This window comes from Peromyscus eremicus, chromosome 4, assembly GCF_949786415.1.
Source record: "Peromyscus eremicus chromosome 4, PerEre_H2_v1, whole genome shotgun sequence".
In the NCBI taxonomy this organism is placed as follows: Eukaryota; Metazoa; Chordata; class Mammalia; order Rodentia; family Cricetidae; genus Peromyscus; species Peromyscus eremicus.
The window spans coordinates 139,080,470-139,099,792 of record NC_081419.1 but is presented as its reverse complement, the minus strand read 5'-3'; the positions used below and the strand labels follow the sequence as shown (position 1 = coordinate 139,099,792).

The 19,323-nt window shown below is 50.0% G+C and overlaps 1 protein-coding gene and 1 non-coding gene across 2 annotated transcripts in view; one reads left to right on the top strand and one right to left on the bottom strand.

The window, feature by feature from the left end:
* The window catches only part of Eya2 (EYA transcriptional coactivator and phosphatase 2), a 106,952-nt gene extending 90,117 nt beyond the window's left edge, over positions 1 to 16,835 (bottom strand). Inside the window, exons 1-4 of the mRNA XM_059259773.1 lie at positions 16,727 to 16,835; positions 7,470 to 7,515; positions 4,485 to 4,627; positions 2,704 to 2,820 (exon numbers count right to left, since the gene is read on the bottom strand). Coding sequence (XP_059115756.1) covers positions 2,704 to 2,820; positions 4,485 to 4,627; positions 7,470 to 7,515; positions 16,727 to 16,835 — 415 coding nt within the window. The remainder of the gene's footprint in view (positions 1 to 2,703; positions 2,821 to 4,484; positions 4,628 to 7,469; positions 7,516 to 16,726) is intronic.
* Positions 13,679 to 13,805, top strand: LOC131910166 (small nucleolar RNA SNORA40). Its single transcript, XR_009379025.1, has one exon. It is a non-coding gene; the product is annotated as a small nucleolar RNA SNORA40 (small nucleolar RNA).
* Positions 16,836 to 19,323: the final 2,488 nt, after the last annotated feature.

Sequence of the window (19,323 nt, the reverse complement as noted above, 5' to 3'; positions counted from 1 at the left end):
TTCCTCCAATAGCAGGAATTGAACCTAGAATCTCTGTGTGATGGTCAAGTGCTCTAGCACTGAGCTACAGTCACAGTGGTGTGGAGTGTCTTTTTCGGTTGCTGTAAACATTGGAGGATCAATTGGTAGAGGTTGCACAGCTATGTAGATGTACTGAACTACACGTTCCCAAAGGGGAAAGCTTATGGTGTGTGGACTATATCTCAGCAAGAAATAAATGAATTAAAATGAACAAATAAACCTGATTAAAAACAAGTACTACATTTGGTTTCAACCCAGTCAGAATGGTGGCCATCGGGACAAGCACAACACATGTTGGCCAGGAGGTGGGGGAAGAAGAGCCCTCATTCACTGCTGGGAGTGTAAACTAGTGAGCCTGCTACAGAAATCAGTGTGCGAGAAGCTGGGAGATGAAGGGGAGACACCGGCTTACCTAATACTTGTCACACCATTGCAATGCCTCAGTTTACCAATCTGTAGAGTGGTGGGATAGTCCTATTTCTGTCCTGTGCACATTTATGAAATTATGGTTTTAATTCTCAGCAAGGAACCCTGGCTTCTCATCACAGAATGATGCTACTGAAATCCTCAGGCTCCACTCAGCCATTCCAATCTTTCCCCTTTTCTCTCTCTCTCCATAAGACCCATAACCATCTGAACTGTACAACTCATTCGAGAGTCTATTCCTTCTCTGGAACAACTCAGGGCAGAGGAATGTTGACAGGAGGCACATGGGCCTGGGATGTGAGCTCCATGTGTTTGTGTTTGAAAAGGAGGAGGTCTGGCTCTTCCGTCATTATCAGGCTCAGAGCTAGCAGGAGGTCCAGCCACAGCCTCCACACATGGCGGCCATGAGAACCATGAGAAAACAGCACGCGCCATTCCCATGGTAGGCAGGAAATGAGCAGGGGATGCATTTGATGTGTGAAGAGCTCATGGGGATTGAGGTGGAGTGGGATCCAAGGCTGAGGCTGTTCTCTCCTGCTGAGAGTCACTTTTTAAATGACCTATAAGTGCAGAGGGGCAGGATTCTGCAGGGCTGTGTGCCTAGGCTGGAGAATGCTGGGTTTCCATCCCATTGCCTGGGTCACATGACCTTACTTGACTGTCTTACAGTGCCCTGGGTTCTCCACGTAGGAGGGACAATAATGCCTTTGTCAGAGGGCAACTGTGTCCATCCCGAGGATGGGCATACTGGTTTTTCCTCTGGTCATATCCATCATGGCACCCTGAGCTTCCTCACAATCTTGACCACGACCTGTAACTGTTTCCCTGGGAACGGATTACTGTCCAGCTCTCTGCTGAGGGAACCATCCTTGTCCACTGCGGCCTCTTCACCCCGTGCCAGGCACAAAGCCAGCCTTCGGTAATGGAACATAAATGGGGGACTGAATGGAGAGTCACCTCCAGAGGGGAAGTCACATAATCTGCCGCTGGGGTGAGAATGCCTCGCAGCAACAGAAGCCCCAGTCAGCAAGCGTGGTTTCTAGCTGCCGAGCTAAGGACTGGTCCAAAGGCAGGCTCAAGTTCACGTTCTCAGTGAACCTTTATTGCCAAGAATGGTTCCCCTCCTCACTGGCTTTCAGGGATGGATCCAGCATCTGTCACCCTCCAGTGGGACTCAGGAAGGTCCCTGGCAGGATGACAGGGACAACAGCAGGAGCACAGGAGGAAGAGGATGTCATAGTCAAGGCCATGGGTTTGGGGTGGAGGCGGAGGGATGGGACGCCACCCTACCAAGGAGACAGATTTTTCCCACTGAACTTGAGGTAATATCTAAAGTTCTTGCCCTGACACTGGCCAGACTGGTCAGTCCCTTGACCCCTCAGTTTCTTCTGTGAAGTGGGGGACACTTACTGCTCAATACTTCAAAGAGTGGTGTTGGCTATATGCCATCCCTACCTGGCACCCACTGGGTGCTGGGACAAGGTAGGACAGGGACAAGGTGGAGTCATCTGCCTGGCTGTGACTGTACCCACTTTCTCCACATACCCTGAAGACATCTGTACAACCCTTAATGAAACAAGCAAAACACAGACGATAAAGTGGCCACACTTCCCAGTAGCCATTTTAAATAGAAGCACACTCAGCCTTGAGCCCGCCCAGTCACCATCCTGTTTTTCCTGGAGCTATTTTCAGACCCTGATGGTTTATAGGGGAAAAGCACCAGGACGAATGTTCCCAGAGTCACTGCCACTCTCCCTGCTCTGTGCATCAGGACTAAGTGCTACCTGGGGCACCGAGCAGAGGAGGAGCCCTGGGAGGGTCAGAGATGGGTAAGTGAGTCCAGGGGAGCGCAGCAGAACTATTCCTTCGGTCATGTGGAGGCTGCAGGAACACCTGCTGGGCACCCCGAACTAGAGTCCATTTTTCTGTGTGCCTCTTATTCCCTGGACGGCCTTTCTCTGAGTCTTAGCAAAGGACTTGCTTGACCCATTGCACTTAGAATGCAAGTCAGCATGGTGGCATAGACTGCAGGTTCCTGCTTCCTCCCCGAGGCTCCCTTCTCAGGGACTCTTTCTGCCCGGGGCCATGGGATTGCCCCCAGGGCAGAACTCACATTTTGTCCATCACAAAAAGATGGAGCCAAGCACACAGTAGGCACTTTGGAAATCTGATGAGTGGGTGAATGAATGATGGACATCCACCCTGGAGTGCCCTAGACAGTGGCAGGGAGGGAGGAGGGCAGGACACCACACTCACTGTGCACTGGGTAGGCGTAGGGGCTCTGTCCAGCAGGCGCGGTGCTGAAGCTTGGTCCGTAGCTCAGGAACCCGCTCTGGCTGGGGGAATGGTTCAAACTGTCTTCTGTCTTGATACCTTGGAAGGAGACAGAAGCACCAAACACATGGTTAGAACGCTTCCCTGTCACCCACAGAAGAGCCACCGAGTCAAGACAGTGTTCTCATCAACTTCCAAACCAGAAGTCAGCTGGTGTACGAGCTTGTGCGTGTGCGTGTGTGTGTGTGCGTGTGTGTGCGTGCGTGCATGCGTGCGTGCGTGCGTGCGTGTGTGTGTGTGTGTGTGTACTTCTGAGACTGGGTCTCATGCATCCCAGGCTTGCCTTAAATTCACTACAAGAATGATCTTGAACTTCTGATCCTCCTGCCTTCAGTTCCCAAGTGCCACACCCGGTTTATGCAGTGCTGGGTTGGAACCCAGGATGCTGCACATGCTGGATGAGCCCTCTCCCACTGAGCTACTGCTCCAGCGCCACCCCTGACTGCTGGGATTACCGGTGTGTATTGCCAGGCCCAGCTCTCCCACACATTTGTGTGCATGGAAGGCGGGGCTCTGCAGCCGGCTGCACCTTCTCTGAGTATCTCCCCTTCTTTACATTCCATTAGTTGCTCTGGATGGGCCTGACCCCCTGGTTGTGCAGGGCCATGTGCCTCACAGTAGCCATCCAGAGCATTCCATCCCCTCTTCTCTGGAGTCTGGGTCAGGGACAGGATGGAGCCTAGTCAGAGAGAACCCTGGGACTTCAGGGAGGTGTCCTAGGCAGGAAAGGCTCTCTGTTTGGGGCACTTGCAGTTTAGAAATGCTTAGGGCTACGCCTGCCACTGTAGTAGAAGAACCTATAGACACTGAAGCCCACACACACGGACACAGCTGATTCCTGATATCATTTCAACACCCAGGTCCCTGCCTGAAGCCAGTGACGTAACACTTTTCCATTCTGAGGTGTTGATGGTCAAGACCTCCAAAGCACCTTTTATGTCTCTACCATCATACCCGACTTCAAGAGAACTGTCCCTCTCTGTACTGAACCTGTGACCCATGGCTTCCTTAGCCCCTTCATCCCATCTTTTCCCCTTGCGTGAAGCATTGTCACATGACCCAGTTTGGCCAATGAGGACCAACACGGGCCCCTTTGGAAAATGCTGAGAAGAATGAACTCTCTGCCAGGAACACTGACGTTCAAAGACCAAAGTTGGCGGGCACTGTCTGTGTCATCACACGGAGACAACCTCTGTGGGAGTGAAGGCCACTCAGAGGGGAGCACCCAGAGATGGATCAAGCTTCCCAAGAGCTCACCGTAGATGACGTATGGATGTGTGCTCCTGTGGACGTCAGACAATGGCTTAGAGAGTTGAGTTTTTTCCCTCTACCTTTAAGTGGCTTCCAGGGATCAAACTCAGGTTGGCACGCTCGTGAAGCAAGCCCGAGACATCTCCTCAGACCCTCACTGTCACCAGAGCACCTGGTCATACATGATGACAACTGTGCCCCCAGATGTGACAGTACACGAATCACGAACTTCTCATTTTCCTGAAGCCAGCATGGGGGAGGGTATGATTCTTGCAGTTGAAAGAGGCCTCCTGACAGTCTGGAAGAGATCTGAGCCATGCTTCGGCCATGCTCTCTCCTGCTTTATCTCCAAGCCAAAATTAATCCAGCTACCTTTATGATCCTGAACTGAGGCATGAAGGGACCACCATGTTGGGGCTGCCAGGGGGTGCAAGGGCTTGCTTGGTACTCACTGTAAGGGGGGATCCCATAGGCTTGTGCTGGAGGTGGGTACGCTGTATAGGGCGGTGCCTGCTGGATGCCTGTGCTGTACTGTGTCTGGCCATAGGCTGCCATGGCTGCAGAGGGCTGACCAGGAGGGACACACGGGTGAGGCCTGGTGGAAGGAGAGATGGTTAAGTCTCCTAGTCGAGCCCAGCATCTTCCCCTGGATCCTGGGATCACCATCATTTTCTCCTTGGGCATTACGCAACCTTTGCGTACATCACATATCATTGTTTTCTTTCCCCCGGGAACAAAGAAGGTGTGTTTCCTATCTTCTGTGCAGTCAGATTCCCCCGGGTCAGGACTCCATCTAACAAGATGTGGGTGGGTGTGTGGTAAGTCATCACCTGTGGCCTGTCGTCCTTCCCCTCTCCTTGGGCAGCAATGGAGAAGTCATTTGCAGTAGCAAGGCTATAATCCAGAGATGCTGGCTCCCCGTGTTAGGCAGTGTAGGCAAGCCTGTTAGAGTTCTACCAGATCCACATCAGACTTCATGGGGAAACAGAAAGCCTTTGTTGTGGAGACCTCTAGGTTTATTCAATACTGTGGTCAGCTTGATTACCCATCTTCGCATATGCACGTGTGTGTGTGTGTGTGTGTGTGTGTGTGTGTGTGTGTGTAAGTGTGTGCACATGTCTGCACACACATGAAGGCTGCAGGTTGACATCTGGGATCTTCCATTGTCACGCCTCACCTTTGTTTTTGAGGCAGTGTCTCTCCTAACCTCAGAGCTCACTGGTTTGGCAGCCTGGTTGGCTAATGAGCTCCAGGGATCTTCTTGACTCCATCTCCCTAGTGCTGGAGTTCCTGATGTAAGAGACCAGGCCTGGGTCCTCACGGTCATCTGGACTTTGTCTGACCATTATTAGACTATGACCCTCTGTCTGCACCACCCCCACCATGCCACTTCAGTTGGTGATAAACAACTAGCAAGTCCCTTCCCATTGCACACCCAGGTCCCAGCCCAGGTCATTTTCAAGAGGTCTAGCAAAGCCTCCGGTCTGACAAACCTGGAGGTTCCTAGTTTTCATCTTCAGGAGACAGGCTCAGGAACACTCACTGACCCACAAAAGCTCATGGACTGGCATGGATCCAGAGGCCGCACACTGAATGCCTTTACTCTACCCAGTTCTCTAGATCCATAGCTGGCTGAACGTGACCCCATGTGTTTACTCTCTCAGCTTAGGCCTCTAGGAACATGGCTGGTCTCCTTGTATCACTTCAGCTAAAATCTGTCTACTTCGAATGTATCATTTAGGCAGACATGAAACCCTCTGGGTTTTTCCTAGTCTGAAGCCTCAGGGTAGGTGTGAGTTGAATAGAAAAGGGTACAAGATGTGACCTTGCTTTCCAGAAGGTTCCACTGCTGCTATAAGGGAGTCCTTTGTGTGTGTGTGTGGGGGGGGGACTTATGCCTGAAGACACCAGGCTGGGATCTAAAAAGTGTTCCATCAGCCACTATCCCAGCTCTGTGGATGCCTGTGGTACGGTCAGTGGGTCTGTAAGGCAGGACTTTCTGCTGTACAGAGTCCTTATTTGACAGTGTTCCTGAGTCACATCCTGCCTTTCCATAGAGAAGTTCAAGGTGGGAATCCAAGCCCATCCACTCCAGTGTCCCACCAAAGCCCAATGAAGAGACTTGGATTGAACCAGGGTTCAAGTTTAAAACCTAGAGAAATGGGGATCAGGGAAATGGTTCAGGGGACAAAGTCATGAGGACCCGAGTCCTGATCTCCAGGACCACAGGCAAAGCCAAGCCCCATGAAACACATCTGTAATTCCAGCACGGGGAAGGCAGAGACAGGAGCTCACTGGCTGGCCAGCCCAGCTGAATCTATGTGCTTCAGGCTCAGTGAGAGACTCTGTCTCAAAAAATAAGGTGGGCAGGGACTGAGGGAGACACCCAGTGTGGACCTCCGGCCTCCACATTAATGTACCTGCACTCACACATGCATACACTCACATGAACTCATACACACACACACACACACACACACACACACACACACACACCCTACACATGCCCCTGCCCCACCCCTAGAGAAAGGACAGTGGCATTCTCCAACCTGAGGAAACACTCCAGGAGGTTTTATTAGGCCCAGTAGCTGCCAGTTCCAAACCTCTTCTGAGAGGAAGAAGCAGCCTGAGTCAATGCCCTCACCGGGGCTCCTCTGTGGCACTCAGAGAGAGGGATTTCTGGCAGCCTGAGAGAGCACCATTTGGCCAGGTCTAACCTGGTCTCTGTGCTCAGCTCTAAGGACTGGAGCTTGCCTATGGAAGGTCCTGGTACCCATCCACTCCTAGGCTTCTGGACCCTGGCTGATTAATGGTGGGACACTCATGGCACCAGGTGAGGATCTCGGATTCTCGATGTCTCCTCACTAGCCTGGAAGTCCTGAGACAGGACTGTGTCCTGTCTCTCATCCTAGTGCTCACATGGGCTCTGGGACTGAGGAGTCCTGGGTGAATGTCAGAGTCAGAAGAAAGGAAAAGATGGAGTGAGCAGGAGGCAGGGAGGTGTGTGTGGGGGAAACAGCAGGAAGAGGGAGAGGGTGGGGACACAGGCAGGGGAAGAGAAGGGGGGGACGGACAGAGGCAGGGGAGGAGAGAGGAGGGAGAGGGAGGGATCTAAACAGGGAAAGGAAAGAATGGGAAAAAGAGCAAACTCCAGAAAGAAGAAACCAGCGTAGGACACTCAGAGCCCGTTCTGAGTAATTTACACCTTCTTTCACTTTGTAGGACAGGTTACTCAGCGTCCCCTTTCCTAGATGGGGAAACCAAGGTTCAGGCAGTCAGATGATCTGTGCAAGGTGGTCTAGCTGTGTCCATGCTGGCATTCCTATTTGGGGAAACAGTTCCAGAGCACCCCTACCCTCACCCCGGCCACCTGCCTCTGAAGAAGAGAAAGGGGAATGAGTAAGATCAAGGGGGATGTATGTGGCCAGAGTACTCACTTCGCAGAGAGCTGAGGTATGCTTGGAGAGGCCGATTTGGTAATGCCTGGAGAGATAAAGAAACACAGTATGTTTAGCTGCCGAGGCCATGTTCAGCACAAACTGTGACTTCAGAGAGATGTGGGTAGAAGACAACTTGGAGTGGTTGCTGGGGACTGTCTCTACCACAGAAGTTTCTGGGAGGCAGGCACTCCCCTCTTAGTGGCTCACAGCCCCTCTCTGGGTGCTCCTGCTCTCCAGGTACCACAGGAAACACACGGAGCATCTAGGAGCATCATGTAGAAGCCACGGCCCACATGCTGCACAGAAGGAGAAACAGGCCAAGAGAAAGTATATGCCAGAGAGGTCACATGATCACAGGAGAGAGCCAAGGCCTGCAGGACGAAGATCCAGACTGGCTCCAACCACATGACCTCCTCATCTCCATCCTCCTCCTCCCCAACCCTCCTCCTCTTCCTCTCTTCCTCTTCCTCCTCTTTTCCTTTCTCTTCCTCCTCCTCCCCTCCCCACACCCCTCTTCTCCCACTCCCCCCCCCTTCAGGTGTAAGTGTGAACACTTATAGAGACCAGAGGGCGACCTCAGGGGTCATTCCTCCAGAGCTGTTCGTTTTGGCTTTTGAGTCAGGGTCTCCCGTTGGCCTGGGACGAGCCCACTCTAGTGGGCTGCCTAGCCAGCAAGTCCCAAGGGACCCTCCTGTTTGCCCCTCTCCAGTGCTGGGGTTACAAATGCAGACCACCGTGCGCAGGATTTTTACATGGGTTTGGGGGTTAAATTCAGGTCCTTACCCTTATGTGGCAAGCACTACAGACTGAGCCATCTCCCCAGACCTAGTGACATCACCTTCCTGTTCCTCCCTCTCTAACTGTAGTTAGTGGAGTTCAGGTCAGGCTAGCTCCAGCACATCCAAGGAAGGCACTGAGCTAGCCCTTGAGATCCTGACACAAATGTCTTACATTGCATTCCTGGATGCCTGTTGTTCAGCTACCACAACATCATCACTGTGGGTGATGATGAAAGGTGACAGACTCAGCTGGGAGAGCTGTTTTCTGGGGTGTAATTGATCTGAACGGTTCCCTGGGGAGTATTTTTGTGCCTCATCATTTCAAATAACACCACTCCATGTCCACAAGCAGTCTGGATAAATTCCGGGTGCGGACAGGATGCATCCATTTACTGATTCAAGTCTGCTGACTCTGAGCCTCTCAACAGCTCCCTCACCTCACTCTGGGACTTGGCAACCTCTTCCACCCCCAGCCTCAGAAACTTCTCCAACATGCACGCACGAGAGGCTGATGGTGTCCATCTTTTACCCAGCATTCCCTGTGTGCTAAGCTTCCCGCTAATCACTTTCTCTGCATTGATGATTTTAATCCCCAGGTGAACAGCCGGGGCTGGAGAGTCTGCATAACTCACTCAGGGCCTCTGATCTGAACCTTGGTGGCCCGGCCCTGCAGTCTGTCTCAACCATGACACCACAAGCCAAGAGACAGCCACCAGCATGATTACAGCAAGCGCTCCCTCAGGAGTTAACTGTGAGCCAGGCCCAGTGATAACGACTTAGATGCTGGATCTCATTTAATCCTTACCATGAGGTAATAGGATCATGAGACAGGCAAGGCCATCTTCCTCCCACCCTCTGTCCAGAAGCTCTGAAAATTGAGTGTGTCTGAACTTGAACTCAAGGGTCACATGAGCCTCAACTCTGTAGTCAAGTCCTCAGACACATTCTGCTGTGTCCTCTTGAACTTCACATAGAGTCACAGCTGAGCTTAGACACACAGAACTATCTATATAACTGCACACAGTGTCAGCATGTATCGATCATGGAAAGAAGGACCCGAGTTCAGTATGACTGTACCTTCGTATGTGGGGATGTGTGTACGTGTATATATGTGTGTGTGTCCATGCACATGCATGGTGTGATGGCATAAAAAGTGCTCTTTACACACCACACTTAAAGAGTGGCATTGACTCAATGTCAAGGAAAGTTCTGGCACCTATTTGGTGCCTCCTGACGCTTTCTTGGTCCTGAGGCCTTTGCCCCAGGCAGGCCCCACATGGCCCCTTTCTCCTCTCCCAGGACTCAGCCACTTGTCTCAGAAGCAGACAGTCTCACTGTTGGCAAAAGCTCAAGTGTGCAGATCAGAAACCGTTGAGTTAAACACTTTGAATGTTTTCATTAATAAATATGCAAATACTTACGAAAATGGGACCCAGGGAAACAATATTCCTATGGGCTCCTGTTAACTGCTGTTCCAGGCATTTGAAGGGAGCGTTTTTCCTCCTGGTTGCCAAGGAGTGATTGGCAGGGTGGCTTTGCTCAGGTTTCTGGCTTCCTCACCTCCACCCCTTCCTGAATCCTTCAGCCTGTCTGCCTTTCCCCTCCCCACAGAGCCAGTCTCCCTCTCCACTGTTCTTCACATCTGCAGTCACCACCCAGCCAGGGGAATAGATGGGGGCGGGCACTTGGGAGTGCAGAGTGCCTTTTCTCTTGCAGACTATTCTTTTGAAAAATAGTTATTAACCTCTTGCCTCCTGTATCACATTAAAATTTGCCATCATGGGACACACTAGGGATTGAAAAAGTGGGGCAGACTCCCCTGTGCCTGCCCTCGTTTCTCCTCGTGTCCTGGATAGGATGGAATAGACTTCATTGATAGTTGGCATGTGTCTAGGGGTGATGGGACTAGGGTGAGACCCTGGATTTAGCAGGAGGGTGGCCAGGCCCTTCCCAGGGACAGAGCAGAGCCCCCAGTCTGTGAGTGCAGTGGCTGCAGAGGCCAGAAGGGGGCATCAGAGCCCCAGGAACTGGAGTAACAGGCAGTGGTGAGAGGCTTGATTTGGGTGTTGGGAATTGGACTCCGGTCCTCTGCAACAGCGGTGTGTGTTCTTAACCGACGAGCATCTCTCCAGCCCAAGGCCCAGTTTTAGTATGTAGAAACTACAAAAGGAGTCTATGTGTGAGTGTATACAGCTGTGTGACTGTATATGTGCACACACTGTATGCAACTGTGTGTGTGTGTGTGTGTGTGTGTGTGTGTGTGTGTGTGCATGTGCTTGTGTGAAGGATACACCCAGTTACTCATTCACTTGTGCATTCCCTAAGTATTTATCTTACTCACCGTGAGCCAAATCTACAAGCCAGGTCTCACCACTGGCTGACTTAATGTTCTTCGCAGAGGAAACAGGTGGGGCTTAAGTGCTCAGGTTCAATTTTAAATCTGGACTGTGTGCACCCTGACAGAGTGGCACGGTGCCCACCGTTCTTTTCTTGAGGTTCACTTTTCTCACCTGAAGCATGGAGCTACAGTTTGTACCTGCAGAGGAAATCCAGGCTACCAAATCCCAGCCTCGACTATTCTTCTCTTTCCACTTTCCTGCCCGCTGCCCCACGGCAGCCACTTTCTTCTGAGAGCATATGTGACATCAGCACACCTTTGTCACCCTCATGGGGATGCCACCAAGCTAATGACTCTGAAATCAGTTACTACTGGTACGCGGTCTCACTGAGCGACTCTTACTCATCTTCAGTGACACGAGATGGCTTCTGACACCCGTAAAACGCCCAGAAGCAAGTATGTACATGTCGTCCAAGTGCACCCTCTCATCTCCTCCAAGCGTGTGACTGACATCACTCCCAACCCCCAAGCGCACTGCTAAGAGTCCAGAAGTGTGACTGAGTCTCTTCTCTCACGGGGCTGCTGTGACAAACAAACACCTCTTTGGGCCCTCACAGTGGTGTTGCTGAGAGCATAGGAAGATGGGGAACATGTCTCAGAGCATGACTGAGGGGGTCATAAGCGCGTGCTCCTCTATGGAGGCCATCACAAAGTAATTTTAGTGCATGTTAAGAGCGTAATGAGGTGATAGAAGTCACATTTTTCTAAAGGTGGTTGGAGCTGTTCTCTAAAAGTGAATTTATTTCAAGGTTGTTGCTTTTCTTTTTTTCTAAAGACAAATTAGTAGAGGAGGCAGCAGGAACACAGGGAGGACATGGGCTGCAGAGGGAGTGTGTGAAGCAGTGTGAGCCATGGTGGAATCTCCAGCAGTGTTCTCGTTCCTAGAGCGGGGTCTGGAGCATCCTCGGTAACCACAGCAGCCTCTGGGAAGCTGCTAGAATGCCCGGAGAAGGAGCAGAAAGTAGATCGTGTTCCTTGGGTCAGTACCTAGCCCAGAAGCTTCAAGCTAGAGCTGGCCAGAGTAAAACTGATGAACTCAGTCCGAGGCAGGAGTGGGCAGGAAGTCATAGAGCCAGGCGCCTGCTCCCGGGCGCGGGTTCACCTCCCTGAAACACTTGACAGATTATGGCTGAAACTTTTTAGGAAGCATCTGCACTTGGCGAGAGGAATCTTCCCCTTGGCTTCTTGGTATCCGGAACTTTTACCTCTTCCTCCCAGAAGGCAGGATATAACTCAGATCCAACTACTGCTTGAGTAGGAATAAAGGAAGGACAAGGTGGGTTTACCCAGTGGCTACTGCAAGCCGGGAGCACTGTGCTCCTGGAAGTGGTATTCATTTTATCCCTGAGAGAACCTACAGTCATCTGAGAGGAAAGCCTTGATTCAGGAATTGCCTAGACCGGATCGGCTTGTGGAAATGTCTGCGGGGGAATGTCCCGATTATTGATGTAGGAGGAAACAGCCGGCCGTGGGTGACACCATCCCGAAGCAAATGATCCCTGGCTGTATTAACAAGGTCAGTCAAGCGTGAGCCTAGGAGTGAGCCAAGGAGTGAGTCACCAAGCCTTGTTTCTCCATGGCTTCTGCTTCGAGTTCTTGCCCTCAATGATGGACCATCACCTGGAAGTGTAAGCCAAACAAACCTTCCCCTACCCTCTGAGTTGCTGTTGGTTAGAGTGTTTTTATTTATCCCAGCAACAGAAAAGTAGCGAAGACAGAAAACAGCACCAAACGCTGCTGTGACCCACCTGAGCGTGTGGGATTGTATGCCTTCAGGATGTTCTGCTGGAGGACTGGGGAGCACTTTGGAATTTAAGCTGGGAGAAATGGTTGAGTGTTCAGAGATGAATGGAATGTTTTGTGGGAGTTTGGACGCTAAGAATGCAGTGAGAAATGTGGACTGTGGAAGCCTGACTCATGAGGTTTCAGAGGGAAGTAAGGTCTCTATTTGTGCCATGTGTGTGATATTTTGAATGAAGAACCCATGGGTGCTGGTCAGTTGGGGTTGAAGAATCAGCCGTGATTAACAAGAGACCAGTTTATTGAGGTAAAGGTCTCTCTCTGCTTCACTGGGACTGGAAAGTGTATCCTCATGACTGCATCTAGAGGCTAATGTTCAAGAGGCACCTGAACTTGAAAATGTCTAGGAGTCTCTCATGTGGCACCAGTTTTAAAGGCATGAAAGCTACATGGTTAAATGGGCACGGGTGCAGTTGAGGCTGGCACTATGTTGCAGAGCTGGAGTTTCTGGAGCGGGGTCAAGAGAGGCCATTGGTGAAGGTGCAGCCTCATCGAGACTGAAGTCTCCGGATACTGGGGATGCTGGGAGTGTGGGATGTCTATCACAGACAGGCAAGCGCGGCGTGGAGCTGACCTCAGACTGTGAGACAAGCTATGTGTGCTCAAATGGCAGAGCTGGGAAGAGAAGTAGGGCTGCCCCAGCCCTTTGGAGTCTAGAAGACCATGAATGAACTCCAGACGTCGGACACTGAGCTACAGGATTTGGATCCACACTGCTGGATTTTAGCTGTGCTTTGATCTGATTATTCATATGCCCTGGTTCTTCCCTTTTGGAATAAGAAAGTATGCAACTTGTGTTTTTTTTTCTTTTGTTGAAGCTCACAGTTAAGAGACTTTGGATTTTAGATAAGACCTTGGACTTTTAAAGTGTTGAAAAATTTAAAGACCGGAGCTTTTAACGCTGTACTATCTTTTATAATATAACATTAACATAAGGTCATGAGGACAAGGGATTGAAAGTTTATGGTTTAAAAGTGATATGTTTGTGGGCCACATTGACCAGGGTAGAGTGTTCTAGTTATCTTTAATTTCCAATTTGACATAACCTGGAGTTAACTGAGAGAAAAACCTCAACTGACACCAAGGAATTGCCTATATGGGCCTGTGGAAGTGTCTATAAGAGATTGTTATTGAAATTTATTATTAATTGATGCAGGAGGGCCCAACCTACTATGGCTGTCACCATCCCTAGGCAGGTGGTCCTGGGATGTACAAGAAAGCTAGCTGATAGCATGTATGCATGGTTTTGTTCAACTAGTGGACAAAAACAGAGAAGATGCCTGTAAGGGCCTCTCTTCTTTTATAACCAGAGCTCATAGTTTAGAATGAGTTTTGATACATACAAGGACTACAATACACAAGATAGCTCAAAGGGATGATGGTGAGGTTGGTTAGTTTATAAGTTAAAAGCATAGGTAAAGAGAAAACCAAGATGTATTAATCATCATATAATTTTCATGTGATAAATGAATATGGTAGATAAATGAATATAGTGATAAATGAATATAGTAGAGTTAGCTGAGCATGAATGAATATAGTATAGTATAAATGAGTATAGTAGAGTTAGCTGAGCATGAGTCTAGAAGCAGGCCAGAGAGCAGTGTTCTTCCATGGTTTCTGCTTCAAGTTCCTGCTTGGAGTTATTGCCCTGACTTCCCTCAATGGTGGACTGTAACCCGGAAGTATAAGCCAAATAAGCTCTTTCCTCCCCTAAGTAGCTTTGGTCAGAGTATTTTATCAGAGCAACATAGATGAAACTAGAACAGAATCCAAGAGGAGGTCACCATGACCTGAACCTAAGGTCAGCAATGAATGGGGCAGGGGGAAGTAAGAAAACTTTACTGTGGTTCAAAGCTAATATTGACATGAAATTAGCTCATCCCTGAAGACCACTGTCAGCATCCATGTTTCAAAAAACATACAACCACTCACCCATCTACCCAACCACTCACCCATACATCTACCCAACCACCCAACCACTCACCCATCTACCCAACCACTCACCCATACATCTACCCAGTCACCCAACCACTCACCCATCTGCCCAACCACCCAACCACTCACCCATCTACCCAACCACTCACCCATCTACCCAACCACCCAACCACTCACCCATCTACCCAACCACTCACCCATCTACCCAACCACTCACCCATCTACCCAACCACCCAACCACTCACCCATCTACCCAACCACTCACCCATCTACCCAACCACTCACCCATCTACCCAACCACCCAACCACTCATTTATCCATCATCCATCTACCCACCCACCCATCTATCTATCCATCTTTCTATCCACCCATTTACTCAGCCACCCACCCAAACATCTACTCATCCAGCCACCCACCTATTCAGTCATCCATCCATCCATCCATCCATCCATCCATCCATCCATCCATAATTTTGAAGGTCTTCTATAAGCCCAGCACTGAGCTATACATTAAATAGGAAGGAGATTTAAATGCATATATAGGAATGAAGAGTTGCCACTGGTGAACTCTAGGCTAATGCTATACTACTGAGCTATGCTCCCAGCCCTTTACTTTGAGGTAGGTGCTCTACCACTGTGCCACACCCTCAGCCCCCAGTTCAAATGACCCCCAAATGTTTTCTGTGGTAGTGAAAGAGAAGGAGGGGAGGAGGAAGCCAGATTCATAGGACTGGGTTGGGAATGCACCCCAAAATGACCCTGTTCTGTGGTAATGTCAGCATTTCTTGGAACCAGAGATTAGGAAGGGCTTGCCACACAGAGTCAGTTCTCAGGAACACCAGGGATGGAGGGGAGGGTCAGGGACTTATTTAAGGGACAACTGCCCTTTCGCTCCTGCCAGGCAGGAAGGGGGCCTCTCGTGGCTGAAGGACTCAGCACCTTAAGGGAAAGCAGATTCTGAGGTGTGCTTCCCCCATTTTTCACAGAGTGGCCTTCTTTGCACAACACACCATGAAGGCCAAACAAAGGACTGGCCTAGGGCCAGACTCCCACCCTGCCTCTGATCCCTGTGGTGATTTGACTCAGAGAGTAACAATGGTCTGTGTTAATCATTTACCAAGCCCCTGAGGTGGGTCAGGCTCGCCACACATCATAACCTCATTTAATCCCCTGTATGGCACTCTCCGGAGTGGGTCATTGTCACAGCCCATTCAACAGGGGTGGAAACTGAGACTTGGAAAGGTTGCTTGGCCGGGGAGTGGCTAAGCTGGAAGTCAGACCTGGACGCCCCACACCCACAGCTCAGACCCTTCCCATGCTGACTTGGGGACACAGTAGGAAATTGGCCTGGGCCTCTACCCAGACAGAAAACAATGAAGGTCTTTGACCCCTCAGAGAGGGTCGTTTTTCACAGATGCTTGTAGATGACAGAAGAATTGTGGGTGCACCCCTCCCCCATCCAGTTGTGGTCTCAGAGCCCACACCCTTGCGGTGAGATTTTGGACAGGGTTGTCTAACGTCATAACTAGCATGCAAGGGCAATGCCATTCATTGTCTTAGTGACAGAATAATTACTCGGGGAAGCCTGGATTTGTTCTCAAAATGTTCCCTGTGATGTTGCTTTGCATGGGGCACATGACCTTTTGGTTACTTGCGACAGTCCTGTAGCATTCCTGTCCTGTGATCTGGCATCACACAGAGACCATGATAGAGAGGAAGCAGGGGTCTGAGGACGCCACTGGCAGTGAATCCCAGGCACACTGCCGGAGATAGGGTTAAGTCTTAACGCTTCAGCATGATAGCTTAATGCCTTCTGCTCACCTCAAGCTCCACCAGGAAGGCTGACAATCCCAGCAGAGCAAACAATAGCTCGGATTGTTCTAGAGAAAACTAGTCTGGCAGCATCGTTTGCCAATAATTTTCTAAACAGCTTTAACTTTCCTCTGCTTCCTTGACTTCAACCCATCCTGAAAGCAACAGGCAGATGAGTTCTCGTCCTGTGAACATGACTCCTGCAGGAGGAAGCTGAGGGGCAGAGGTAGAGACCCAATGGGTCATGCATACCTTAGGTAGGGCTAGGAATGCACTCTAGGTGACTATCCTTCATAGCAAAAGTCAGGATTTCTTGGAACCAGAGACCAAGAAGGGCAGCTTAGGGCATGACCACGTATACCTGTCCCTTGAATGATGGACAAGACTGTGATCCAAGTGCACCTAACTTCTGCTCTAGAACTATCAGTGTGAGAGTGTTAGGTTCTGGGAATGGTACCATGGGTCCCTCTGTCTGTCACAAATGAACGCGGCCCTTTTAACTCGTCTGGTCAAGTTTTCACGGAGGCCTACCTTCTCTGTCACTCAGAGCCCCCACGGCAGCGCTGTCCTCGCTCCACGTCAGGGATTCCTTGCAGTTACTGCTTGCTGCAAGGCTGGGTGAGATCACCACTTCTAACATTGCCTTGTACCTGAGTGGAGACAAAAGGAAATGTAATTTATTCATTATTATGCATGTTTGCTAATGAGTCATCTTTCTGCCTCTAAGAATGTAAATATTAAAAGCTGATTACCTATTCCCAACCTTCTAATAGATTCCATATTATACAAATTCACAAACTTTTTGTCAGAATGGAAATGAAGTCCTTGCCCCTAGAGAGCATACCCACTCCATTAAAACGCCTCCTCCTGTGCTCTGAATTTTCCCATTAGAAGTATTGTGTTTTGGTCTCTGTTCTGGATTGCCCTTGAACTGGGGAGACATCCCAGGAGAGGAAGGGGTGACAGGTGGAGGGAAGCATTGGTATCTCAATTTCCAGAGACTGGAGGGGCTGGGGGAGGGCACTTAGAATTGGCTGTGGCTACAGCAGAAAAGTGGGTAGTGTGTTTACACAGGTGGAAAAGGACTCAGAGGACAGTCACAGCATTTCACACGTGCCTCTAGGATGGGGCCTCGTGCCACAGCTCTGTACTCCCAGCTACTGAGTCCACAGCTGGCTGCTTGGCTAGTCTGGCTGGACAACAAACCCCCAGATCCTCCGGTCTCCTCCCCTAGGCATTGGGGTTACAGCTGTGTGCCATTATGTCCAGCTTTTGATGTGGGTGCTGGGGATTCGAACTCATGTCCTCATGCCCTTACAGCAAGGACTTTACCCACAGAACCATGCCCCTCAACCTGAAAGTGTTTTATATAAAGTTTTTAAACTGGTGAGAGACTCCCACATAAATCAATGGACACTTGGGACTCTACATGAGCAGAGAATTATTGGTCCTATTTTTCCCACATACACAGGCATCCTAAGTGTCCATCTCCTTGTTCCCAAATTGCCACAGGCTCTGCAGGGTGAAGGTTTGGGTGTCTCCTGCAGGATGGATTGTGCCCTCTGCAGGAGAAGACTTTGAATCTGTCACCTGATCGTAGGTGACAGAAATTTATACTGAATCCCCATTCATTTCCCTCCTTTTCCAGGGTGTCAGGGGATAACAATTTTAAAAGGAAGATGATGCAAAAACCTTGGTCTCAAGATGCCACCTCACTGTCTCTGAGCATGCCTATTAGAGGCCAGGGCTGCTAGCTCAACTGCCAAACCCAGTTTTAAAAAGCATAAATTACTTTCTCCCTGGTACTTAAAACTCACAGAAGTAGTTGGAAGGGCTTAGCAAGACAACACCATGTGACAACCTAGGTGCTTGCCTTCTCTTGGAAATGAGGGAATAGCACCATGATTTTGCTTGGCAACTGCCAGCTGGGGCCAAACAAGCCCAGGCTGGTCAAGGCACAGGGCTGGGGTTTGCCACAGGCTTACCCCTTTGGAACTACGAGCCACAGACTCTTTTGACTCTTGTCCCGTTGGTCCCCATTTCTTCTTATTTACACTTCTTCCAGGTCCCCACAGTCGTTTGCTCTGGAGAGCCTGGGCATATATATTTTCAGAACAGACAGCAGAGACACTTCCGGTCTCTGTCACATGACTTAGGAACTTTACACCCGTCTGCCTGCCGGCACTAAAAGCTTCCTCATATTCAAATGGCCCTTACTGACTTTGCACTCAGGTGTGTGTGTGTCTTGGAGTCTCTGCTACGGGACAGAGTGAAGGTGATTAACGCTTTGGTGGATTTTATGTGGTCTCCCACCTAAGCTGTCCGTGGCTTGGAAATCAATTTTGTTTTCCCTACAGGACCTAACACAGTATCCTGTCATTCTGCTACCCCATTAACACCTGCTGGAGGGAGGAAGGGGGAGCGAGGGAGAGGGACAAGAAAGCTAGGAAGTTAAGTGTGTCCTGTGCATGAGGACCTGAGTTCAAATCTCAGCACCACGTGAGAAGTCGGGCATGACGAAGACAGGAACAGGAGGGTCTCTGGCCAAACAGTTTGGCCTGATCGGTGATTGGTGAGCCTCAGGTTCCACTGAGAAAGTCTGTCTCAAAACCTAAGGCTTGTGCCCTAGAAACAACACTCCGGGTTGTCCTCTGGCCTCCACACACGTGCGCCCATGTACACACACACACAGAGTGAGTTCAAGGCCAGCCTGGGCTACACAAAATCCTGTGTCAATTTAAAAATCAAAGGAAGAAATCTATACCGAGTAAGCAGCATCTTTGGACTGGATCAAATCTTTCCCCTCTTGCCTTTGTTTCCCACCTGGGCCTAGACAGTGACTCATCTCTAACGTATCAGATATGCAAATGTGGTCATTACAGATGTCACAGGTGCCTCCTTATGGATGGCACCTGCTCTAATTTATAGGCTTGCTAGGCTTTTTTTCAAAAGATTTATTTATCCATGTATTTTATGTTTATGAGTGCTCTGTCTTCATGCACACCAGAAGGAATCTGATTCCATTACAGATGGTTGTGAGCCACCATGTGGGTACTGGGACTTGAACTCAGGACCTCTGGAAGAGCAGTCAGGTACTCTTAACCTCTGAGCCATCTCCCCAGCCCCAC